The sequence below is a fragment of the Erinaceus europaeus genome, chromosome 21 (genome assembly GCF_950295315.1).
Source record: "Erinaceus europaeus chromosome 21, mEriEur2.1, whole genome shotgun sequence".
NCBI classification, from domain to species: domain Eukaryota; kingdom Metazoa; phylum Chordata; class Mammalia; order Eulipotyphla; family Erinaceidae; genus Erinaceus; species Erinaceus europaeus.
Genome location: NC_080182.1, coordinates 12,740,293 through 12,766,649, shown reverse-complemented (window position 1 = coordinate 12,766,649; position 26,357 = coordinate 12,740,293). Strand labels below are relative to the sequence as shown.

The following is a 26,357-nucleotide window of genomic DNA, read 5'->3' as shown; positions in this document are numbered from 1 at the left end:
ATGAGAGAAGCCAGAAAGAGAAGGATGAACATGGGATGATCTCGCTCATGGACAGAAGTCGAGAAATAAGAACAGAAAGGAAAACACAGAGCAGAACTTGGACTGGGTTTGGGGTATTGCACTAAAGTAAAGGACTCTGGGGGGAAGGGAGGGGCTTCCAGGCCCTGGTGCATGATGGTGGAAGAGGACCTAGGCTGGGGGGCAGTTAGAATGTTTTGCAGAAAACTGAGAGATTTCACACATGTATCAACAACTGTATTTACTGTAAATCATTAATTCCCCCAATTAAAAAATGAACTTTGCTGAAAAGTAGGACAGTTGACAGCATGAGAACAACTCTTGTAGCCCTACTCCCCCCCCCAATGTTCTTGATGCCAATTGATAGCAGACACATGACTGTAATAAATTTTATTCGAATAATAGAAAATCATACATACAGATAACCATAGGATACACACACAGGAATCTGAAGATGAACCGAGTACTTTTCAATATGAAACAGAGTAGTGAGCGATCTCATGGAGATACAGTGCTAGAAGCCAGAGGACAGGAGGGCACTCACTCATCTGGACAGGGAGAAGTGTCAGGGACTAGACAGGAGTTATTGGAGGATAAGAAGTGACAGCCCCGCCCAGGAACATCAGATACAGCAACTGGGCAAAGCATGTCCCTGGGTTTTGACAGGAAACAGTCATGGTGATATGAAATCTGTGAGCCACCAGATTCCCTCCCCCCCAGATATATACAATATATACAGACCTTCAGAGAAAACGGCAAGCCCTTTTCTCCTCTGTGGACAATGACTGTGTCTGAATGTCATCTCTGAGTGTGATGTGGTACCTCATGGTGATGGCAAAACTTTGCGGATTTTTTTTTTTTTTTACTGTTTGATATTCTTTGCAAGGAGGGAGTGACTATGTGTGGGTGTGTGTGAGGTGTATGGCTGTGTCTGCAGGGCTTGCACCTGGCCACTGGTCACTTACTCTGGATATTGCCAGAAGTTCATGTTTTTAACAGTCCTTTGAAAGCTGCAAATTGGAAGAGTGAGTGGCTCCCATCTGTGTGAACCCTGCAAGTTTAACTCAGGAGTGGGAGCGTTGCCAGGTCTTTCAGAGAAACAGCTGGCCCGTCAGAGCCCACTCCTACCAGTCCAAGCAAGGAAGGCCCTGGGAGAAGTCAGACACTGGGAGAAAAGGGGCCTGGAATTTTGATTGGTAGATTGATATTTCAGTTGCAATCCAGGTCATTTCCTCTTTTCCCCACCTGGCTCTAATACAACCTGGGTGCTAGCTCACAGGTGGAGAGATGGTCCTTTCCAGCATTCTAAAACATTCTGAGGAAGGCTGAATGTGACTTTCTGAGTTCTATAAGATCCCTGAGTGGACAGGAGACTTTGTCTAGGCTGGGATGCAGACATCAGACACAGGCAGGGCCTCCTGACTCTGGAGTGGCAGGGGGCACATTCTCGGAGGTCACCCACATTGCTCCCCATCCCAGTAGGTGGCCAAGGGAGGGGGGAGCAGGGGAGCTCTGGAGCAGAGAGTTTAGAACCTCACAGTATCACCCTAAGGAGAACCAGGTAGCTCCCTCTGGCCACCTGCTAAATCACAAACTTGACCAAGTGAGTTTTCCACCCTTGAATATTCCAAAGGAACTTTTCAAAAATAGTACTGAACCACTCTTCCAAAGAGCCCAGCAGTGGTGGGAAAGCAGCATCTGGGTTAAAGGAGTCTTTCTGAATTAAAAAAAAAAAAGTGGATTCACTGAATGTTTCTAAATTCGAAGCAGCACGTGTGTCTGAGCCTGTGTGTGTGTCTTCACACCCAGGCAGTGCTGAACGCAGGCACAGAAGCCCACCTGCTCCACAGGCCTGAACTGTGTGAAATGTAAATTCCTTTGGTTTGTCAAGTGTTAAGGCATCTCCAATCCCTCCCTTAGGAGGGCTGCTTTATAGTCATTGTAGGCCTTGTTAACCTACGTAAAATGTTAAAGATACAGAGTTGAAACAGAAACATGCATGGTCACGGGGCTCCACTGAAGTGATTTTTTTTTTTTTTTGGAGCCAATCCACTTTCTGGTAAATAATAAAAGAGTGACCATCACCAGAGGGTGTTCAGGAGGAAGAGGAGGGCCACAGGTGCACAGCTGGACGTGGCATGAGCCCTTGGGAGGGCAGATGAGGCACCTCTGGCATCCACACCTGGCAAAAAAGAGAGAGGGTTGGACTGCCTGTGCCCTGCAGGAAGCAGCCCCAGTGCTTAGCCGGCCATTTCTGGGCCCAGCAGGACACTCACTGGCCCAGCTCCTTCCTCCCTCTGTCAGTGGCCTACTCATCAGCTGGCAGTGAAGGTTGGTTCCCTAAACAGCTTGGTTTGAGCTTGGTTCATTTCCTTAGCTTTAATTGAAATTGGAAAACACAACTTAATCATTTCACAAACAATTACAGGTGATTGCCGGCAGTGTTTGAGATAATGCAGCAGTTTAATTAAAGAAAGCTTCTTTGGGAGAAGAACTTGGAAATCTGTGCTTGTTTCTACTTTATGAGTTTCCAGATACATCATTTTGCATAACTCAAAGACTCATGGAGGGGATTAGGCAGTGGTGCACAGGTTGAAGGAACAGGTTACCATAGGCAAGGTCCCAGGTTCAAGCCCCCAGTCCCACCGGCAGGAGGGAAACTTCACAAGAGGCGAAGCAGTGTTACAGGTGTCTCTCTCCCCTTTCCTTCTCTATTGGTTGGTCTTTAACCAATAAATAAATAATAAATCAAATAAGAGAGAGAGAGAGAGAGAGAGAGAGAGAGAAGGAGGGAGGGAGGGAGGGAGGGAGGGACTGGGGAGATAGCATAATGGTTATGCAAACTGCTTTCATGCCTGAGGTACCAAAGGTCCCAGTTTGAAATCCTGGCACTACCATCTGCCGGAGCAGAGCAGTGCTCTGGTAAAAAGACAAAAACAAAACCAACCAACCAACCAGAACCCCTAACTCATCTTGCAGAAATCAAGATGAAGCTCTGTGCAGGCACATCACGCCTGCCTAGGGAGACACAGAAGGAGGTAGGCTGCTCCCACCCCTCCATGCAGCAGACCCCCTCCTATGGCCGGCTGTACCTGGACCTGTGGTGACATTAGCTCAAGTCCTGGCAGGACTAGGGACAAGGGAGCCGCTCCCCTCACTGAAGTTGGGACAGCAGGAGCTCCAGTGGCACAATCGGTTAGAGCGGGGTACTTATATGAAGTTGGGACAGCGAGTGTCTCCTTCTGGCTGCTCTGTCACCCAAGCTCAGGTCGACAGGTCCAGAAGGGCTTCCAGATTCCATGGTACAGAACCAGCCAGAGGCACTTTTCCCCAGTCCCTGACAAGGTTTTCTTATCCCTCTAGCTGTCCTTAGGGTCCTGTTTCTTCTTTTTACTTGTGAATGTCACACTTGTGAATGTCACTGTGCTTTCCAAGATTAAAGAGAAAGGTTTTCTTTTGTCTTCCCAGACCAGGCTTGGAAGTCTGGAAAGGAAGCTAGGAAACACCCTCAGCTAGGTCACCTGGAGGAAGGGTCAGAGGGCATCTTCAGCCAGGTGACCAGGAGGAAGGGACAGAGTATCCCCAGTCATGTCACCAGGAGGAGGGGACTGGCTTCTCAGACACTGTGGGAGACAGTCAGAAAGGGAGAACACAGGATGAGCCTTGGACTGGGGGTGGGGTACTGCAGCAAGGCAGGGGCTAGGGGGAGAGGGTTTGGGGGTCCCCAATAGGGTAAGAGTATGTGGCAGACAGACACCTGTTATGTGGAATTGGGAGATCACCCACACGTATAGACAACTGTACTGTAACTCATCAACCCCCCAATAAAAGGGGGGCATTGCTGCCGATAAAGTGCACATCCGGTCTCTCTCAATGTAAAACGAGCACTTTCCAAAATAAATGATTGCATCTGGGTTTTGAAGGAAAAAGTGACCATGAACAAACACCCTCTAAGTCAGAAGTCAAGGATTTGTTTAAAGCTAGCTTGGCAAAGTCCGTCCTCAATGATGTCAGCTTTTCTGGCATACATTTTTTTATTTATTAATTTATTATGGATAGAGACAGAGAGAAACTGAGAGGAGAGGGAGATATACAGAGGGAGAGAGACAGAGAGACACCTGCAGCCCTGCTGCACCACTTTCCCTCTGCAGGTGGGGACCAGGGGCTTGAACCCTGTCCTTGCTCAATGTAATGTGAGCACCTAACCAGGTGCCATGTGAGCCAATGCCTGGCCCCAGCTTTTCTGTCTTAAGGCGCTGATCTGTGTCACACCCAGTTCCCAGGAGGAGTTCAGCACCAGGGGGTCGAGCACAGGAAGCGGATGTGGGCTCCCCACTGCTGAGCAGTGCAGGAGGATTCTGATTTGAAAGGGAAGCCAAGGGCACTTTGCTGCACAGGTCACAGTGTGGAGAAGCTCGCAAACAGCTTTTCTTGGGAGTGGGGGTGGGGTGGGAGGGGGTGGGGCGGTAGGGCTGGTGAGACAGCATAAAGTAGCATAATGGATATGCAAAGAGACTCTCTTGCCTGAGGCTCTAAAGTCCTAGGTTTAATCCCCTGTACCCATCATAAACCAGAGCTGAGTAGTGCTCTGGTAAAAAGAAAGAGAGAGGGAGTCGGGCTGTAGCGCAGCGGGTTAAGCGCAGGTGGCGCAAAGCACAAGGACCGGCATAACGTTCGAACCCCGGCTCCCCACCTGTAGGGGAGTCGCTTCACAGGCGGTGAAGCAGGTCTGCAGGTGTCTGTCTGTCTCTCCTCCTCTCTGTCTTCCCCTCCTCTCTCCGTTTCTCTCTGTCCTATCCAACAACGACGACAACAACAATAATAACTACAACAATAAAACAACAAGGGCAACAAAAGGGAATAAATAAATAAAATAAAAAAAAAAAAAAAAGAAAGAGAGAGAGAGAGAGAGAGAGAGAGAGAGAGGAAGGGAGGAAGGGAGGAAGGAAGGAAGGAAAAGAAAGGAGCCATATAGAGCTTTTCTTGTTCCTCCCCTCCCCGTCCTTATTTCTTGCCACCAGGGTTATTACTGGGGCTTGGTGCCAGCACTACAAACTCACTGCTCCTAGGCAGCCTGCCCCCCCCCCTTTCTATTTTATTTGATAGGACAGAAAGAAATTGAGAAGGAGGGGGAAGACAGAAAGGGAGAGAGAAAGATAGACACCTGCAGACCTGCTTCATGGCTAATGAAGCTTTTCCCCTGAAGGTGAGGAGTGAGGACTCCAACCCAAGCTCTTTCACATGGTGACATGTGCACTCAACTGGGAGCAACACCACATGCCCCCCTTTTTTCTTTTTTCTTTTTGCCACCAGGGTTCTCACCAGCACTATGATTCCACTGCTTCAGGCATCCAGTTTTAGTTTTTCTTTTTCCTTTACTTTTGTATCAATAGGACAGAGAGAAGTTGTGAGACGAAGTAGAGATAGAGAGGGAGAGAGAAAAAGAGACACCTGTAGACCTGCTTCATCACTCACGAAACTTCTTTCCCCCTGCAGGTGAGGAGCAGGGACTTGAACCTGGGTCTTTGCTCTTGGTAACAGGTGCAGTTAAACCAGGTGCATCACTTCCCATCTCCCGTCTCCCAGATGAAGCTGTTTTAAGTGTCTGATCTCTGTTCTCCTCTCACCTCCCTCCTGATTCCAGACCTGCCTGCCCTCCCTGCCCAGGCCCCAGTGTCCTCAGGATCAGGGGAGGAGGGATGGGAGGAAGAAACAAGAAGGGCAGACACAGGAGGAGGAGGGGGAGGAGGAGGAGGGCAGGATGACCTGGGGAAGGAGGCCTCCCTACTCACGGCTCCTGCGGGGGATGCGGATGTTCCCACTGCTGGCACCATCCCCACCGTCCGTGGTGGCCCGCACCTCCAGGATGTAGTCGTGCTGGCCGGGCAGCTGCAGCTCTGCCCAGGTCTTGTCGGTGCTCAGTACACGCACCTCCCTGCGGCCGCTCGTGCGGTACAGGACCTGCAGGCAGGAGACTCGGTCACTGTCCCCACCCAGGCCCAGAATACGGGGTTCCCTGAGTCAACATCAAGACTGGGGCTCAGGGTCTGACTCCACCATGGCACAGTGGGAAGAGGGGTGCTGAAGGCCTGCCCCCCATCATGGCACAGTGAGGGGTGCTGAGGGCCTGTTCCTTACTATGGCACAATGAGGGTTCAGGGGAAGGCTGGGCTTGGGGTCCACCCTTCCGCATCAGACAGGTGGACAAGGGAAAGAAAAATGACCTGGGACCAAGAGCAATCCATGGTCACGGATGAGAAGGGGTGGAAGGGACCGTGGTCAGGGAGGGGTGGACAGGGCGTAGGAACAGCAGGCAGATGCACATGGAGTCTCTTGGACAGCTGCTGTGCTGTGGCCCTTCAGCCCAGAAGCTTTCAGCAAGTGCCACGGCCCCTGAGAGCTTGCTGAGCCAGTGTGCCTCCCCAGGCGGGCATGGCCACTGCTTACCTTGTATCCGGTCACCTCTGACTCATTCTCCAGGGCTCGGACCTGCTCCCAGCTCAGCAGAACGGTGCTGTCTGTGGCGTTCCAGGCCACACGTCCGGGAGGCTGGCTGGGCGCTGGGGAGGTGGAGAACACAGGTGAGTTCAGGAGGCTGGGGACAGGGCCTCACCTGCGGAACATTCTGAATCCCCATCATCAGTTAGCTCTCCTGTGAAAGGGTGTGCTAGCCACCAGGGAAACAGCTTAGAGCTCGAATGTCTGCAGCTCCGGATTCATTCCAAGGGTCCCCATGGGCCCTAGTGCAGCTCTGGCTTTTCTCTTCTGTGGAAGCTCTTCATCTCACAGGGAATAAAGGATGGGAATTTAGGAATAATTAAGAAGGCAATCCTGTCAACCAGATGGGAACTCAGTCTGTGTCACCCATGATAGCATTCAGGACATGTACACAAAGCTGTTCACAGGAAACTGAAGCCACATGGATTAGAAGCAGCCACAGACCCTAGACATAGGTCCAGCCACAGACCTCAGCCATAGGCCCAGCCACAGACCTCAGCCACAGACCTCAGCCACAGGCCCAGACACAGACCTCAGCCACAGACTTCAGCCATAAGACCAGTCTTAGACCAAGCCACAGTCCTCAGCCACAGCTTCAGCCAAAGACCCTAGCTACAGACCCTAGACACCAGCCCAGACACAGACCTCAACCACAGGCCCAGTCTTAGACGAAGCTACAGTCCTCAGCCACAGGCTCAGCCCAAGACCCTAGCCATAGACCCGAGACACCAGCCCAGACACAGACCTCAGCCACAGACCTAAGCCACAGGCCCAGCCATAGACCTCAGCCACAGGCTCAGCCACAGACCACAGCTATAGGCACAGTCACAGACCTCAGCCACATGCCTAACTATAGCTTTCATCCACAAATCCAGTCAGACTCAGTTGCAGACCCAGTCATAGACCCAGCCACATACCCTAACCACAGGCCATGGTTATTGACTTCAGTCCCAGAGATATCCACAGACCTGGCCACAGACCCAGCCACAGATCCAGTCACAGATCCAATTGTAGACCCTGACCACAGACCCAGCCACAGCCAGAGCCCTAGACTTGGTCACAGACCCATCTCCCCAGCAAGGCCTTCACATTCTGGAAACAGCATGCCAGGTGACCTGATGCCTCAGGCAGTGTCACTCAGTGCCCAGGAGAGGGTGAGAATAATGCTGGGAGGGAGGAAGGGCCGCCCTGGGTCTCTAGGTGCGAACCCTTTGCTACTTAGAAAGTTGGAATGGGGGGGGGGGGCTATGGATTCCTAATACAAACTATACATACACATCACATTTGAAGGGAAAAGCTGATCCCTAGAGGCCAAATCCCTTTCCCCTCACTGCTACTGGGGATCTGGGGTCTTATGGACAGAAAGCCCAGCTCCAGGGCTGGGTCAGGATGGCAGCAGCCCTTCAGCTTCAGTCTGCAGAGGCTCCCCTGATGTCAGCATTCAGTGCAGTGCTGGGGACACGTCAGCACAATGCCACCACTGCAAAGTCGAATTTTAGAATTCTTATTGCACACACACACACACACACACACACACACACACACACACACGGCACTACACCGTTCCTGGAGCTTATCCCTTGCTGTGGTACTCCCAAGAAAAGGCTGGGGTTCAGACCTAGGACTGGACACGTGCACATGGTAAGCTGGCACTCTACTGGATGACCCATCTCTCAGTCCTGCCACTATTGTCATTATTTTAGAGATCGAGAATAAAGGGGCATAGAGAGAGGACAGACAGACACCAGAGCACCACTCTCCCACTCATAGTCCCGTTCCAGTATCCCCATGTAGTGCCAGGCCTGGAACCCAGGGCCCGCATATGCTATGCACTCTGCATGGCGACCCCCAGAGGGTGACTGTGTGACCATGAGCGGGCAGCTGCACTCACGGGTCTTCCTGGTGGTGGCGCTGGCGGCTGCACTGAAGGGCCCGGGCCCTGCGCTGTTGAAGGCCCGCACAGCTGCGTGGTAAGCAAGGTTGCTCCTCAGCCCGCCTAGCCGGGCCCACGTCCGGTTCCCAGCCACCCGGACACGGCTGGGCGAGCCCTCCTCCCCATCACTCCAGCAGCGCACCTGAGTAGAGAGGGATGGGTGAGCATGGGGCACTCCTCACCGGGCAGTGTTTGGGGTATGCCCCTGGGCTGCAGGCTGCCCTGCCCTCACACCATGGGCAGAGCTCAGAGAGTGGCCAAGCAGCACAGAGGGCAGCGTGGAGCACCTACAGGCAGGGTGAGGAGACACACACTGGACAGCACCCAGGAAAGTCAAGCTCCGCCCTGCTACGGGGTGGGGGGGGGAGGGGGTCACCAAAGGTTGCCTGTCAAGAGGGACAGTAGGGAGATGGCTCTCTGTGGACTTAGGGACAGAGAAGAGGACAATGTTCAACCAAGGTCTGGGGCTCTGACATAGACTAGCTCAGCAGGGTTGGGGGAGGAGGGGTGTGGCGAGGTAGCATCCCGTAGAGAGGGGGCAGGCACCTGGGGGAGGTGAGAGAAGGGGGATACTGCACCTCAGGACCTTCTGAGGGCTGCCTGCACCCTGGGGGCCACCTCACTTCCTCAGAGCCGCCTGTACCCCAGGACCTTCTCACCTCCTCTGAGCTGTGTGTAGCCTAGGGCTGGCCTCGCCTCCTGACAGCCTCCAGCACACCCCCCGCCAGAGCTCGGGCAGCACAGGGCTCTCACAATGCAGGGATGCCAACCAGCACAGCACCCCAGAAGGACACTGAAGCAGCACATGAATGCCCCACCTGGTGACCAATATGATGGTGTGCTGCCCTCCCAGGGGTAGCTGAGCCAGTCCCAAGGGGTCATGAAAGTGGGCTTGGGACTAGGAGTTTAAATCCTGTTCTCTGCCAACTAAGACGGGCCCTCTGCAAGCTGTGCTGCCACACAGCCACTCCAGAGCAGTCGTGAACCTATCTCCTCACGTGGGGGAGAGCGAATGGGTATGGTTGGGTTCTGGCCCTAGTTGCAAGGTTTAACCTCGGCCTCAGGGTGGCATGGAGGCTCTGCCCTGTTCCCTGGGGAGAAAGACTCTCCTGGACGGAGCCTGACACCCCCCCAGATCACCGTGAGGGCAGTACCTCATAGCCCAGCAGGTGACCGTTGCTGGGTTTCCAGACCACGGAGTCCCAGGAGACCTCAAGCTCAGAGGAGGACAGGCTGCGTGCAGAGACCCGGCCTGGTGCCACCACGGGCTCTGCGTGGGGATAAGAGGGACACACGGTCACCTTCCCAGGGGTCCTCTCATAGCCATATGGGAGCAAGAGATGGTCAGATCCCTGTTCCCTCCTCCCTGGAGAGAGATGGCCTGGAGTCCACTCCAGGTACCTTTCTTAGCTGAAGTCTCTGTGTCCTCAGCCCAGGACCCAGAGGCAGAGGGAGCCAGTGGGCACAGCCTCAGTCTGCATGAGGGACAGACCTCTGTCCTCTTGTCTGTCCCCAGCTTAGCAGTCCCTGTCCCCTTCCTCAGGGACCAGCACAGACCCAGGTTTGGCACTTTAGACTGTGTCCTTCCACTCGAGAGAGGCTGGACCACCCTGCTTGACCAGAGACCTCCTGAGGTCCCTCACTGATGTCACAGCCCCTGAGGTCCTTCCCTGCCCCCAGCCTCTTTGTCTCTGAGCCCCTGCAGTGCCAATGCAGCAGCCCCTCCTCACCCTGCACCCCCTGCCTGGGGCCTGAGAAGGCTGTCTCTGCTCCCTGGGCCCATATGAGGGTGCAGGTGTCCACTGTGCTGGCTGAAGTGACAAGTACCTTCCTCCGCAGAGAACACGGTGGCTGGGGGGCTGAAGGGGCCTTCACCCTTGTTGTTGTACACGCCCACCTTCACCTCATAGGGTGAGAATGGAGTGATGCTCTCATTCCTGAAGACATAGCGGGGTGCTTCAGGGGATGTGACGACCGTCTGGATCCAGCTGCTAACCCCCAGGGGCCGGAAGGCCACCACATAGCCAAAGCCAGCTCCGTTCTGCAGCTCCTCGGGGACGGGCTGTGGGAATGGGCAGCAGTGTTGGGTACACACAGGGGACAAGGGGTAGGGGAACAGGGGGCAGCATGACAGGGGATGGGGGAGGGGGAAAGGGAGAAAGGAGTCAGGGTGACGGGGCAGGGAAACAGGGGGGCAGGGGGCAGAGGACAGGGGCTGAAAGAGTGGGTACAGTGAGGCAGGGGGACAAGGAATAGGGGACAGGAGGACTGGGGACAGAGGGCAAACAAAGGATTGGGGATGGGGCAGGGGGACAGAGGACAGGGGGGATAGGGTCAGGGGCAAGGGAACACGGGATAAGAGGGAGGGCAGAAATCACCATATATGGGAGCAGGGAACACATGGGGACATGATACAGGAATTACAGGATTGGGTAGGGGACAAGGGGCAAGGGTCCTGCCTTATCCTGTGAGATGCCACTCATGCAACAGATGGACTGTGTGTGACAGAGGAGGAGTCTGGAATCTGAAACTGCTGTAGAGTATACACAGGCCTCCTCTGACCATCCCACAACTAACTGAACCCTGTGGAGCTTCTGAGATTCCTGAGTCTCAGGCAGCCTGGCCTGAGTCCTGAGCAAGAAGAGAGGTCTATGTCGATGAGACCTCATGGCTAAAGTCAGGTGTCAACACACCCTGTTAATGGCTTCATGGCAAGACTGTCCCCATCAATATGATGGCTGGGTTCCCAGCAGCGAGAATGCTGCGAAAGGAGTCAAAATGGTATTTTAAAGGCAATGCCATGTCCATTGGCATCTCCACAATCTACTCTTTCTTTTACTATTTATTTATTTATTTTTATCTATCTATCTATCTATCTATCTATCTATCTATCTATCTATCTATCTATCTATCTATCTATCTATTTATTTTTGCCACCAGGATTTCTTGCTGGGGCTTGGAGCCAGCACTAGGAATCCATGGCTCCCAGTGGCACTTTTTTTTTCTTTTCATTTTCTTGGGTAGGACAGAGAGAACTTGAGGGGGGGGGAGATAGAGAGAGGGAGAGAAAGATAGACACCTGCAGACCTGCTTCACCACCTGTGAAGCGACTCCCCTGCAGGTGGGGAGCCGGGGGCTCAAATCCAGGTCCTCGAGCCTTGGTGTTATGTGTGGCTAACCTGGTGCACCACTACTGCAGAAACACCTCAATACTGAGGTGCCTTCCAACTGCAGATGAGATGACTGCACCTGCCACCAACTATACCTGCCGCTAACTACACCAGCCACTAACCATATCTGCTGTCAACTACAGATGCCACCAACTACCCCTGCCACCAACCATTGTCACTAACTATTGGGTTGTTGGAAAAGTCATGCCTTAGTTTTCTAAGTTTTTTTTTGATGCAGAACAATACAGTATGACTTTTCTGACAAACCAATGCATCTGTCACTACTCACGGCTGTCACTGCCCATAGCTGTCATGAACTGTACCTGTCACTAACTATATCTGTCACTATTCACAGCTGTCCCTGCCCACAGCAGTCACTAAGTACAGCTGTGACTAAGTGCAGCTGCCACTAATTACATCTGTCACTGCCCACAGCTGCCACTACATCTGTCACTAAGTACAACTCTCACTGTCCACAGCTATCTTTAAGTACATCTGTCACTACTCACAGCCATCACTAATCACAGCTGTCGCTGTCCTCAGTTGTCACTATGGTCTGTCACTATAGTACCAGGTAAAGATTGGGGAAAAGTTGGACAAGACTTCTGGAGACAAAGGGGGAGAGCACAGGTGAGAAGTTATAGATGAGAGAGTATGGTGAGATGGCAGGTGAGTTAGGGTGTAGGTGAGAGGGCCGGGTGAGAGGGCACAGGTGAATTAGGGTGCAGGTGTAAGGATGGAGGTGAGAAGGCACGCATGAGTTAGGGCACAGGTGAAAAAGCACAGGTGAAAGGGCATCCTGCTGGAGGGCCTGTGGACAATGGAAGCTTGGGTAGCATCCTAGCCCTGGGCCGGGATTACCCTAAAATAATCCTCCAGGCACCATCAACCTGCCTGTGCCTACAGAGCATCCTGCCATCACCAGGGGCCCCTGCCGTAATGACTCATCTACAAAGTTCTGGGGGAAGGGCTGGTCTGCACAATACCAGGCCACAAGCACTCAGACCAGAGAGACCCCCAGGACAGCCGCAGAGACTCCCCCTACACACCAGGGTGTGAACAGAGCCCCCAGGTGGCTCCCAGGATGGCTGGGCACATCCCTAACCCCAACATCCACTCCCCAGGGCGGTCTCCACACTCACGTCCCAGGAGATGACCAGTTCCGACCTGCTGCCACCGCCCCCGTTGACCTCGGCAGGAGGCACCTCTGGAGCTGTGAGGCCAGGAGACAGAGAACCCTGTTTCCACCTGGCTCTCCTGCCTGAAGGGCGTTACAGTGATGCTTTCTAGACACCTGTGCAGAGGAGCACCTAGACTGTGCACCTCAGCGTGCACACACAGGCTTCTCTGAGCCCATCAGAGGGGTCTGTGTGGAGATACGGGAGGCAGATCTGGATCTCTCAGTCTGAAGGACAGCCTCCACGCTAGGTGAATCAACAAAGAAAGGGGCACTTTGGGGGTGGGGGTGATTGGAGTTGTGAGGGCTCCAGGAGGGAGACATTCAGACTGCACTGCCCGGCGATAGTGACCCAGAATAACCCAGGGGCCCCTCAGAGACAGACTAACCCCGGCCCTAGCATCCCCTCACAGAGGGTCAGGTGACCAGGCCCAGCAAGCGGCCAGCCAGGCTGAGCTCTGTGGGTTCATGACCCATCTAGAGCATGTCAAGCGCTCCCCAAGTCCTCTAGAGACTCAGGTTTGGATTCACCCCTACATCTGGCACAAACATGTGCTGGGGAGTTTAGCACCAGGCACCCTGGGCTAGTTCCCCAGGAAGTCCCCTTATTTCCTAAAAATACCAGCATCCTCCTCACCCCCATCTACAGAGCTCCAACTGCAGACTCTGAGCAGGCAAAGCTCACTCTCTGCTGCTGGCCACCCCCTTCTCCCCTTAGTGTTCTGTTAGGATACTTTAGATTTATAAAAATAGTTTCTGGTCAGCATTAAGAGCTGCTCCAGGAGGGGCAAGTCAGCACCAGCTTGATCTTCTTTTAGAAGGTGGGCACCTGGTGTTCCCTCCTCCTCCCGCCTCTCCAAGATCACTGGCCAAGCTCAAGACAGCAACTGACTGAGTGTCACTGTCTCCCATTTGTCCCCAAGGGGAGCAGCACCGTCCTGCTGAGACAGTAACCCTGTCTGAGCATCTCTGGAAGCTCAAGTGGCAAAACCCACTCCACAGCACCAAGCACTGTGGACAGTGACTAAGGGACTGGATGTGCCACAGGGCACCCCAGCCTTAGGCACAGAGGCCTGCTGACCAATGCCAGGGGTCCAGTCCTGTCTCCAGGGGGTCAGACCCTCAGGATGGGGACTCTGGGGCTGGACACCTGCCCCGGGATGTCTTGTAGTCGGTACTCAGGAAACAGCACTGACCTGCCTCTTCAGTCCTTACTTTTTCTGAGGGGGAGCTGGGCTCTCCAGCTCCAACTCCGTTCCTGGCCACTACCCGGAACTCGTAATCCACCCATGGGGTCAGGTGGACAACGGTGGCGGTGCGCATCTTCCCGTCCAGGGCCTCAGGTGCTAGGAGGAGGGTGTTCATAAGGGTCAGCTGGCACCAGACTCCAGCGCCCACTCCCAGATGCTGCAGTTACCTGTGGTGGCAGGCTGCCAGCCCACGGAGAAGGGCGTCCGCACCTGCACGGAGTAGGCCAGCACAGGGCTGCCGCCGTCAGCGCCCTCAGCCCAGGACAGTTGTACTGTGGTGTCTGTCACCTCTGCCACCTTGAGGCTCATGGGGGGCCCTGGGGACCCTGTGGGGGCAGGCAATTATGGGAGAACATAGGTCTTAACATGCCAGGTTGGTGGTACTTGTATTGTTCCAACTCGTGGCCTAATTATTGTGCTGCTGAAAAAGTCTTGATAGAGTTTTTTAAATTTTTAATTAATTTTTATTGGGGGATTCATAATATAGAATTAACAGGAAATACAGTTGTAAGCACACATGTAAAATTTCTTGGTTTTCTGCACAATACTCTATCCCCCTAGGTCTTCCTCCACCATCAGGCACCAGGACCAGAAAGTCCTTCCCATCCCCCAGAGTCCTTTGCTCTGGTGCAATACACCAATCCCAGTCCAAGTCCTGCTTTGTGTTTCCCCTTTCTGTTCTTATTTCTCATCTTCTGTTCATGAATGAGGTCATCCCATATTCATCCTCTTTCTGGCTTATACTCAGCTATTAAGAATGATGAACTCACCTTCTTCACCTCATCTAGGATGGATCTTAAAGGAATCATGTTAACTGAGATAAGTCACTTAAAAATATTTATTTATGGGGCCAGGTGGTGGCGCACCTGGTTGAGCGCACATGCTACAATGCGCAAGGACCAGGGTTCGAGCCCCCAGTCCCCACCTGCGGGGAAAAGCTTCACAAATGGTGAAGCAGTGCTGCAGGTGTCTCTCTATCACCCTCTCTACCTCTCCCTTCCCTCTTGATTTCTGACTGTCACTATCCAATCAATAAATAAAGTTAATTTAAAAAATTATTTATTTTGGATAAAGACAGAAAGAAATTGAGAAGGGAGAGAGTGCTAGAAAGGGAAAGAGAGAGTAAGACACCTGTAGCACTGTTTCACAGCTCATGAAGCTTCCTCTAGGTGGGGACAGAGGGCTTGAACCTGGGTCCGTGAGCACTGTAATGTGTGCACTTAATCAGGTACACCACCACCCAGACCCATGAGATACGTTTCTATGTTTTTCTGTGTAAAAATGCATCACGACTTTTAGTCAACCCAATAATTAAATGTGGGGCTAACAACTTCTATAACTTCTCAAACACTGACAGGCGCCTATGAGGCCAGAACCTGAGCTCAGGCCAGAGGGTCTCACAATAGCGATAAGCACCCAAGGTGAACGAGGAGGTATGCAACTTGTCGGCCTTTGTAGCCGTATGTGTTGAGATCCTATGAGGGGTGTGAGTTAGTTGAAATCTTGAAATAGTGTAAGCTTGTTAGAAGAGATCTGATGGCCTGCCTGTCTGATGTCTCTGGCACAGCCTTTTTACAATGTCCCTTCTCAATTTTGCTCCTCCTTGTTAATGAACCCACTACACCTTTTGCTTATATAAACTGTTTTGGAATTCTGTGGATGTATTACGGAACTAACCAATAAAGGACAAGGATCCCGAGAGTGGCTGCTGCATTCTTGCCATGCAGGGTGGCAATTGTGAAAGGCACACGGGGCTCCGAAGTTCCAGACATGAGCATCTGGGAAGTTGTTTGTTTGAATGTGAATCCTGCCTGAGGACCATAGCCATGGAGGATCACAAGAGCAAACCCACAGGCAAGCACACATATGGGATGTAGTATCCAGGCATGTCACAGAGCCTGAAGTGGGGACAGTGTCACGGAGCTGCTATATCTTAGATCTGCTTTGCATGACAGAGAAGAGAGCACCACTTAACTCTGCATAAGGAGGAGCTGGGAATTGAACCTGTGCCTCTGAGAGCTAGTGCTCCAGTGGGCTGAGCTATCTCCCAGCTTGGATGCCTCCACTGTCTCCACTGCAGAGCTGCAGGTGACAGTCAGGGAAAAGGTGACTCCAGGTGGCTAAGAAGCTGCCCCTAACATTCTACTGCTGGGTTCTGATCCTGCCATGGCAGCCACTCTCCGACCACACCTCTCTAGGATCCAGCTTTGCTCTGTCCACCTGCTCCTCTGCAGAGGCGGCTCTGGAGCATCCCCCCTTCAGACTGCAGGCACCCCTGCATCTGGTCTTCATCTGCAGCCTTCCCTGGGGGTGCAATGTGCTCATCTTTCAGCCTCGAGGGGTCCAAGACCCTGAACAGTGCTCAGGTGGCCCTGTTCTCTCAAGCAGCTTGTATGCTCTAGGTTTCTAGCACACACATATGCACACACGTGCACATACACATGCACATACACATGCACATATGTGTGCACCACCACTACTCATGTTTTCATTTAACACTGACCCCTGGGCTAAGCACCAGCTGGGCAGTGAGGGTGGATGGCTTGCAGCCCAATCTCTTGCAAAACAAGAAAGCTCCCTATCACATCAGCACCCTCATGGGGTCACTTGTGATGACCCAAGGCTGTGAGCCCTCTGCCTGTCCTGTCCTCCAGGAGGGGAGCTAGCTGGGAGCGGAACAAGGAGCACAGGCACACACCTCTCACAATGAGGTCCGCGGCTGAGGAGACGCTGTCCACAGCAGTCCGCACCTCACACACGTACTTCCCGCTGTGCTTCAGTTGGACGTTTCTGATCATCAAGTCTCCAGATGAGCCCTGGGAGGAGAAGCATAGGCTTGGAGCCCATGTGCGCAAGCCGCAGAGCCTGGATGTGGAGGGCCAGCACCCTCAGGGGCACAGGACTTGTGTGTAGAGAGCAGCTGGGCTTCCAGGAGGCTACAGATGTTGGTGTGTGTGTGTGTGTGTGTGTGTGTGTGTGTGTGTGTGATTGGCTTGGGAATTAGCACACGCTGATGAGACACACAGTGGCTGAGTGAGCACTGAGCCTTCCATGGCACTTTTAAAAATAAGGGCAAATTACAGAAGTCAGACCTTCCACCTTCTGTGCCCTATGAAGAATTTTAGTCCATCCTCCCAAAGGGATAGAGAATAGGGAAGCTTCCAATGGAGGGACTCTGAAATCTGGTGGTGGAAACTGTGTGGAAATGTGCCCCTGCTATCTTACAATCTGGTTAATTATTATTAAATCACTAATAAAAAATAAAATAAGGGCAGAGAATACCTGCCCCCAGCTCTCCTCCCTGTGGTTGTGCCTGAGAAGCAGTGAATCCAGGTGTGTGTTGGGGTGGGATGAGGTGGGGGGGGACAGGCATGCGACCATGGCAGAAACACATTCAACACTGCAACTGAGCAGCCCACAGCCTGCTAATCCCTCTGCCACGGGGCTCAAGACAGTGTGAACTGCTTAATAAGAGAAAAAACAAACAAACAAACAAACAAACAAAACCTTTCTTTCCTCACCTTGGTTTTGGTTGGAACTCTGAAGTCTTTATGTGTTTTATAGCTGAGTCAGCTGTTAGCGGTGTTGACTTCTGCCAGTCAGCTTAGAAACGGACATCTTGTTCCTTCTCTTCTCACTGGGTCTGCTGTCCCTCTTGGCAAACCCTGGCCCTGGGTACCTGCCTGCCTGCAGTAAGAACAGAGCTCTCTCTGTCTGGCCACCTACCAAGTGATGAGTCAGGGAAACAGACTCAACTGTTGAGAGTTTTTGCTTATTTAACGCAAATAGCTGGGGGTGGGTGGGATGGTAATGAGGGGGCCTTGTGTTTAAGACGCCACTGAAATTGTTCTGTCTTTGCCTCTCAGTGTCCTGATGTCTCTCAGGCTGGCTTTGGGCAAGGGGTCAGTTTTAAAGTTCCCCTCAGGAGAGGAACCAGAATGCCTTCGGGAAGAAGCATTTTGTTCCTTATTTGCTTATAGCATAAAAGAACTGCAAGCTACTCCCCTGCTCCCTCCCTCCCTGGGGGTAGGGAGCAGAGTTGCAGGCTCCCAGCTCCTGCACCCCCATCCAGAGCCACCCAGAGTCACTTCCTTAGAACAGAGAAACCATCTCTTTTGGGAATGTCTGGGAGGTTGGGAGTTCCATGCCTACAAGGAGAAGTTCAGAAACCCAAACGCAAGGACCAGAGCAAGGATCCTGGTTTGAGCTCCTGGGTCCCCACCTGGAGACAGGTCGCTTTGCAAGCGGTGAAGCAGGTCTGCAGGTGTCTATCTTTCTCTCCCCCTCTCTATCTTCCCTTCCTACCTCAACTTCTCTCTGTCCTATCCAGCAACAACGACAAAGATAATAATAGCAACAACAACAATGAATAACAAGGACAACAAAGGGGAAAATGGCCTCCAGGAGCAGTGGATTCTTGGTGCAGGCACCGAGCCCCAGCAATAACCCTGGAGGCAAAATAAAATAAAATAAAAACTGTGGTAGCAAAATAAGTAAAAAGGGAAAGATTAGCTAGCCATGTGGTGTGGGGCACAGTCCTTAAGCACTGTGCACCAGTGTTCAGCTATAATAGGTGCAGGTCCTGGGGGAAATAGCATCATTGATTCTGGGGAGAGGAGACCACCAAGTGAAGAGCAAGCAGGCAAAAGAGAGAGTGACTTCCATCAGACACTCATCTAACTTCCTATTTCCATAATCCCTTGTGAGTTTGCTTACATGTGTCCTATGCTAAATGTGCTTATGTCCCATAAACCATTTTGCTCACCGTAAGTAAGACAGGGACTGTAGGAACTGACATGAACAGTCCACAAGCCCAAAGCAACTCAGGCAGGAGCCCTGCCTAGACACCAGTGGTGAAGGGGACTGATGCCTACAAAGGAGAAAACGGAGGAGAGCTGGGCTGAGTGTCCTTGACTCTTAGTGACAGCTGACCCAGGGACCAGCAAATGCCATGGGAAAAAACAAACAACAACAAAACACTACACTCTCGCATTAATGTGAGAACACATCCATGAGATGACATCACAGCCCATTACATCATGGGCCTAATCTGACAGTGACCACCTTCAAACTCAGCAATGGCATCAGGGCCCTCACCCAGTGATGAAGTCACAGTCCTGACCCTACAATGACATCACAGTTCTGACCTCTCAGGTGACACACACACACTGGGTGGGGGGTGTGGGCTCACTTACCCCCCCGGCCTGTTCAATGTGCAGCCCCTCTGTCCCGAAGTCCATGGGTGCCCCGTTGAAGGACCAGCTGAAGGTGGGGGTGAGATGGGGGTCGTGCTGCACCTGGCAGGCCAGTACCACACTCTCGCCCACAGAGGCATCCACAGTGCTGGGCGCCAGGGCCATCCTCGTGGGCTCTGTGGGGACAGTCGAGCTTCAGGAGGGGCCATCACAGGCAGTGTCACCTGGCCCTTACATGTCCCTGTGTCTGCTTTGTGCACACCTGCTGCCTCTAGGCCCTGGGAGGGAGGTGTGGGGAGGGTCCAGGGGTCACCCGAGTGGGGCTCCTGGGCCTCTCCGCTCTCAAGCTTGAGGAAGACCATTGCATCACCCCACCATCCAGAGAGCTCCTCTGATGGCATCCACGGTGGCCCAAACAGTTCCTGTGTGTGGTGAGGAGTACACTCTACCTGTCAAGCCACCTCCTGGAACCACAAAGTCTCATGACAAAAGTGAGCATTTCTTAGGTTGGCTGGTGGCACAGCTGGTTAAGCACCCATAACACCATGCTCAGGGACCCTAGTTTGAGCTCCTGCTCTCCACTGGCAGGGTGGGATGCTTCACAAGCAGTGAAGCAGGTCTGAAGGTGTCTCTGCCTCTCTCCACTCCCCTCTCAATTTTTCTCTGTCTTGTCAAATAGAAAAAAAAAAGAGGGAAAAAAAGGCTGCCAGGAGCAGTGGATTTATAGTGCCAGCACTGAGCCCCAATGATAACCCTGGAGCAATAAAAAAAATTAAATAAATAAATATACTTTAAAAAATGAATGAGCATTTCTGAGATAAAGGAGGTAGGAGATACCAGTTGATGAGAAGACAGTTTCTCCTGGACCTGACCTTCAGGGCACACAGGCCTCCCTGCCCACCCAGAGATCTCTGGGAGGAGCTGTAGGACTCCACTCCCCTCCCTCTCCACAGGAAGCGGCCCACCTGTGACCTGCAGGTGTGTGGAGCCCTGCGCCTTCCCAAACTGGTTCTCTGCTGTGCAGGTGTAGCTGCCGGCCTCAGTCTTGCTCACGTTGGTGATGCTGAGGCCCCCATCCCTCAGGAAGGAGACTCTGCAGGAAAGACAAACAGATGTGTGGAGGACAGAGCAGGGTCTCCAGGTTGAGGGTCCCACAGAAGAGCCCTGATGATAGCCTGCAGAATGTGAGACCTTAAGTTGCTCAGCCAGTCCATGTGAGGTATCTCCTTCCTGAGAACGAGAGATCTTGTGCCCATGTGGCTGAGGAGGGCAAGAGCCTGGCATCCTCATAGCTGATGCCAAAGTGCTGCTGGGGCCTGAGGAACCTTGGTCACAGGAGTGAGGGACTTTTAAAATTTTATTTGGGCAGGGTGTTAATAGCATACAGCGTAGTCTTTAACACATGGGAACAGCCCATCATCTCCTCTTGACACACCAGGACCCCAGAGGGCCTTCATCCTGTCCCTTTCCCTCCTTCCCCAGAGTCCTTTGCTTTGGTGCAACATGCCACTCCCAGCCCAAGTTTCACCTTATGCTCACTCTTCCTGTCCTTTATCATTCTTTAGTTCCACCTATAAGTGTATCATTCAGTATTGGCCTCTCTCTTTCTGGATTGTCAAGTGAGGGACATTTCCAGAAACAGTTGCTGTGAGATCACTCATGGACTAGCTAGGGGTTCAGTGAGATTTAAAAGCAGAACTACATCAAGTCCCTCAGGCTTGCTGGAGAACACGAGAAGCAAGAAAGTACTTTCGAGAGAGACAAGAGAGTTGCATGTGCCCAGGGTATGGCCATATGTTTTGTTTGTTTGATAGAGATAGAGGAATTGAAAGGGAAGGGAGAGAGGGAGAGAGAGAGAGAGAGGAAGGGGAAAGGGAAAGAGACACTTGCAGCACCCCTTGTGGAACTTACCCCAGTTTCTCCCCTGCAGCACCAAACACTCAGCACCTAGCACCTATGGGCACAGCGTACCTGACCTCCCCTGCAGCACCAAACACTCAGCACCTAGCACCTATGGGCACAGCGTACCTGACCTCCCCTGCAGCCTCCCAACACCCGGCACCCATGGGCACACATACCTTCCGCCCTCCTGCAGGCGCTGGCCATCTCTGGCCCAGGAGCAGTGAGCCCGGGGGGAGGCATGGGGCCGGCAGTCCAGGCTGACATTGCTGCCCACCTGCACCTGCAGCCAGGGGCGCATGGGGGTCCCGGAGAAGTCGGGTGCTGACGCTGGAAGGGAAGGGGCAAGGGGAGGGTCCTGCTGACCTCCGAGGTCCCTGGACCGTCAGACTCTCCCTGCCCCTTTGCAGGCTCTGAGCACAGGAGGTGTTAGGGCATGGGGCCAGCAGAGTGCACTTTACCATGAGAGAGGCCCTGAGTTTGAGCCCCCAGTACTGGGAGACAGCTCACCTAGCAGAGCACACTTTATCACGTACAAAGCCCTGGGTTCGAGCCCCCAGCACAGGGGCACCAGGGATAGTACCTGGGAGCTCAGTGGACGGTGGAGCTGTGCTGTGCTGTCTCTCCTCCTTCCTTCGTCAGTCATGAAGACTATGGCCTGGGGAGGCTACTCAGGGTGCTCTTACACATGCAAGGCCTGGGGTGCTCCCCAGAGATGCACTAGATGCAGAAAGACTTGGGGACTGGGGGCCGGGCTGTGGCACACCTGGTTAAGCACACACAGAACCCATGCAGGGATCCAGGTCTGACCTCCCGGCTCCTTATCTGCAGGAGGGATGCTCCGCAAAAAGTGAAGCAGGTCAGTAGGTGTCTGTCTTTATCTCTTCCTCTCTATCTCCCCCTCCTTTCTCAATTTCTCTCTGTTTTATCCGATTTTAAAAAAGTGGAAAAAATGGCCACCAGGAGCAGTGGACTTGGAGTGCTGGCACTGAGCCCCAGTGATAACCCTAAAGGCAAAAAAAAAAAAAGAAAGAAAGAAAGACTTTGCGACTTGGAGCACTGTTCCTGGAGCCCCATAGGGTTTAGCACCAAGTTCAACCACTACTGGTGCTGGAGACAGAGGCTGGGGACTGAGGGTGGGGGCATCTGAGCTCAGAATCCAGAACATGGGGGGGGGGATGCTGGCAGAGCCGAAAGGGTGAGCCTGGCTCTCACACGTCAAAATATCACCTGGTAGCCTCAACAGAGCAGGGCTCCAGGCAGGGTGCATGCAGCCACTAGGAAGCAGCCCCCTGCAGTATGGAGGCACTGAGAGGCTGGCCTGAGCAGCTGATGCTCTGCTAGGGTGACTCCTGGCTGGGAACAGCTTGTCCTTAGTTGTGTGTGTGTGTGTGTGTGTGTGTGTGTGTGTGTGTGTGTGTGTGTGCGCGTGTGCGCGTGCGCGCACGCGCGCTAAGGGCAGACCACGTGGGAAGTCACCATTTGTCCCAGTGGGACTATGGGGCAGGGATGCCACAAACCCAGTGGGCAGAGTGCAAGAACATTCTGGACTTGGTGGGATATTAGAAAAGCTTCTGATCCCAGACTTTCTGATACTTGTTACTAGAAATCCTACTGATTGTCTGTCACCTTCTGCATCTATGTTTGTGAAATATATGTTGTTTGTCTGCTAGGTTCATTCATTTGACTAATAATACCACAAGGCCTGTTTTTCAGGCTGTGTCCCTTATAACAAGAATCTTGCTCTAAGGCAAAGTCTGAATGTGTTAGAGATTACTGCCCACAGGCATATAGTGGTAAAGCACATATGCAGTTACCTGTCAGTCTGATGCCTGGCTTTTGCCCCAAGAGTCTGGAGATTGTACATGGGAATCACTGGGATAAAATATCTTATGGCATCAAAGGAATGCACCTGACATAATGATACTGGGACAATGGCATTTTTAAGCACCCTCATTCTGATGTGTCCCCCCCTTAGAAATGTATTCTGATTTTTATCTGTGTGATGTATAACCACCTGTGACTTGTGCCTGGACAATTACTCCTGACATGTTTCACTTTAAAAAATCATCTTTAATCTTCATCATTCCTTTTTGATGTAATGAAGAAATTTATAACTAAATAGCCCTGGAAGCTTGGGAGGGAGGGGTGCACACTTGACATCTATCCCAGCTCAGAATGTCTTGTACACATCCTACCTGACTTCTTCTGGATAGCTGGGTGGTGACTGGCTGTAGTTATTCTCTCTTTATCCTGAGACATGTCAGTTCTCAGGGTCCTGGCAACTGGCTATGGTTCTCTACCCGTGAAGTCCTAATATCAGGCAGGAAGCCAGTCTTCCAACCCCATCTGTGCTGGAGCTGTGCCCTGGACCCTCCCCAAATAGTCAAAAACATCTGAAAAACAAGATGCCGAGAGAAGACTCTCTTTTTCTAATTCATACCACTAAAGCTCTACCCTGGATAAAAGTGTTTAACTTTTCCTCTCCCTCTGGTGCAGATGGTGGTGGTGGTGGTGGTGGTGGTGGTGGTGGTGGTGGTGGTGGTGTGTGTGAAGCAATCCCAGGAATCTAATCTGTTCTTGTATCCTGTCCTCAGCTGAGGGTCACAGCAAGAGTCTCCTGGAGAGGGGGAGTCACTGTGCTTCTGGCAAATGTGTGTATGTGTGTGTGTGTGTGGGGGGGGTCAAGGCAGAGAGGAAGAGAGATGAAGAGTCTCACCCAGGACCCTGAGCTCTGCGCTAGAGTACACCAGGCCATGCTTGTTCTCAGCAATACACTGGAACATTCCAGAGTCCGCCACACTCAGGTTCCATATGGTCAGGGCGCCGTTGTCCACCTGTGTTCTTTCCTGTGAATGGATAGACTGTCTTAGGAGAGAAATGGAAGTTGGTGGCAAGTCCATCAGCAGTAAACCTGCTTCACAAGTCCTCGGAACACTCGGCCTTCTGAGCCCAAATGCAAACATAAATTTGGATTTGCAAATGTGAGTATGATGTCATAAGAGGGCCAGCCCAGGGAAATGGGAGATGACCACCCTCTGTCCCAGAGCCATGTGGGGAGTCAGAGCTGCGCACGAGGGCAGACAGGCAGAGAGGGGGCCTGGCACAGAAGGGGATAGCCCTTTACCTCCAGTCTCAGTGCCACCCCGTCCTTCAGCCAGCGGTAAGAGGGCCTGGGTTTGCCACTAGCCCTGCACTCCCAGCTCAGTCGGTCCTGTACTGAGGCCTCCATGTCCTGGATGGGCTGCACCCAGTGGGGCTTGGCTGCAGAGGGAAAGAGAACTCAGTCCAGCCAGGTGCTGCCTGTGGTGCTCCCAGGGCCAGAAGGGCAGGAGATGGAGCCTGGCCAATCTGTCCAGTAGTTGAGGCTGTCCTTAAGCACTGAATCTCAGTGTGGGGGACCAGAACTCAGCCTGAGGGTGAAGTGGCAGCCTGTACTCCCCCACACCCCCAGCTAGACTCAGATGCCCTCTCCACCAGATCCCAGGCCCTGTGTGTATTCTCCATGTGTCACACGACAGCTCTCACAGCCAGGACACATGGCAGGCTTCCCCCCCCCCCCCCCCGAGAGACTTGAGTCACACTGCTGTGGCTGATGATAGCTTAGTTCCTAAGTGACAGAAGCAACCAGTCCCATGGCAGCTACCAATCACACCGGGGATGTATCTTTCCAGGCGGAAGTGATTCAATTGAACACAAACAGCTGGCCTCTGAATGAGTGAAAATGAGGCAGGGGCCAAGCTGGGTCTGACCACACTCTGTGAGAAGGTGTCACAGGAGGGGGACAGCAGGTGTATCTCTCACTTCCACTCACCCTTCAGGAGGTTTGGGGCAAAGGTCCTCTGACAGTGACCACAACTCACCACTCAGAGAATGGCAGGCAGTGCGCACAGGGTCAGTTGGGAAAGCCAGACAAGGAGGTCGGGGCTGAGGGTTTGGAGGGTGAGGGACCCCTAGTTATGGGGGGTGGGGGGACTCTCTGACTTTGGGGGAGTAAGGGACCCCTGGTTTAAGGATTGAGGGTATTGTGGTTTGGGAGTGGCAGCTTCCTGATCTGGGGACTGAGACCCCATGGTTTATGGGGGTTTCCTCTCTGGTTTGGGAGGTAAAAGGACCCCTTGGTTTAGGGATTGTGGACCTTCTAGTTTAGGAGGGGTGATGGCTTTTTGCTTTTGGGGGAAAGATGGCCCCTTGGTTTGGGAATTGAGGTTCCTTGTCTGGGAGTTGAAGGTAGGGTACCAGGGTAGTTTGTGGGGGTGTGTGGTTCACAGGTTTGGGGTGCATGCTGTACAGATATGAGCTGTGGACCTCACACTCCACTCTTAGGGGGAGGGAGGCATGTATTTGCTTCCAGTTAACTGCAACCAGGGAAGATTCCTCTCTCCAGTTCTAGTTCACTAAGTTGCTTTTGTATAAATGAAGTTGAGGTAAAGACCGAGCCATGGAGTTGGTGAGCAAGTGCAGCTGTCCGTGCTTGCCTGCTCCTTCTATAAACAGCTTGTCTGCTCTGAAGTGCAGTCCACTCACATGCTCTCTCCTTTCTGCCCAAACACCTCCTTCTTGGAGGATATCAGCCTGGATGGGACAAGACTGCCGTGAGCCCTGGCTGAGAGTCTAGTCCCCAGAGACACCTCCAGAGGCTTCCAGAATTCTCTTCTGCTCCTTCAAATGGGAGGGATGTGTGATACCAGGGGTTAAATTCTAGACCTCAGGTTTCAAGTCTAGAGTTCTGCTTCTGGGCCTCTCTCTATCTCTCTCTCACTTTCTCTCTCTCCCTCTCTTCTTTAATCACCTTGTTGAGGGGTTATGGCTTGCAGTGACGTTGCTGACACCTTGGCACAGTTTCCCATCTCCCCCAGCCTACGTCCTTTCCCACCATGCACCAGGGATCTCCCTGACTGCTCACCATAGTAGGTCAGCCGGCCCCGCGCCACATTGCTGCCCCGTGCGTTCTCTGCGATGCACTCATAGGAGCCTGTGTCCTCCTGCTGGAAGCTGGGCACCTCCAGCACCGCACCCGCCTTCCTCACGCGGACCTTGCCGGGGAACGGAAGTCCGTCCCCCCGTCTCCAGCGGATCTGCGGCACAGGGCTGTGGGGAGAGGTCACATGAGAGCACTCTGAGTCCCTGTGAGGACAGAGGCCTACAGAGCACCCTGAGTCTCCATGAGGGGAGAGGCCTACAGAGCACCCCAAGTCCCAGTGAGGGGATCCTTGC

At 52.9% G+C, this 26,357-nt stretch overlaps 1 protein-coding gene across 1 annotated transcript in view; it reads right to left on the bottom strand.

Annotated features, from left to right (window-relative positions):
* Nucleotides 1-393: 393 nt before the first annotated feature.
* CNTN3 (contactin 3) overlaps nucleotides 394-26,357 on the bottom strand; it is a 76,706-nt gene continuing 50,742 nt past the window's right edge. The window contains exons 8-23 of the mRNA XM_016185723.2: nucleotides 26,047-26,231; nucleotides 24,268-24,404; nucleotides 23,860-23,989; nucleotides 21,320-21,470; nucleotides 20,207-20,334; nucleotides 19,242-19,417; nucleotides 16,745-16,862; nucleotides 14,214-14,372; nucleotides 13,993-14,142; nucleotides 12,762-12,832; nucleotides 10,277-10,511; nucleotides 9,604-9,719; nucleotides 8,408-8,591; nucleotides 6,466-6,578; nucleotides 5,811-5,979; nucleotides 394-2,200 (exon numbers count right to left, since the gene is read on the bottom strand). Of these exons, the coding sequence (XP_016041209.1) occupies nucleotides 2,100-2,200; nucleotides 5,811-5,979; nucleotides 6,466-6,578; nucleotides 8,408-8,591; nucleotides 9,604-9,719; nucleotides 10,277-10,511; nucleotides 12,762-12,832; nucleotides 13,993-14,142; nucleotides 14,214-14,372; nucleotides 16,745-16,862; nucleotides 19,242-19,417; nucleotides 20,207-20,334; nucleotides 21,320-21,470; nucleotides 23,860-23,989; nucleotides 24,268-24,404; nucleotides 26,047-26,231 (2,323 nt within the window). The 3' untranslated portion in view covers nucleotides 394-2,099. The remainder of the gene's footprint in view (nucleotides 2,201-5,810; nucleotides 5,980-6,465; nucleotides 6,579-8,407; nucleotides 8,592-9,603; nucleotides 9,720-10,276; nucleotides 10,512-12,761; nucleotides 12,833-13,992; nucleotides 14,143-14,213; nucleotides 14,373-16,744; nucleotides 16,863-19,241; nucleotides 19,418-20,206; nucleotides 20,335-21,319; nucleotides 21,471-23,859; nucleotides 23,990-24,267; nucleotides 24,405-26,046; nucleotides 26,232-26,357) is intronic.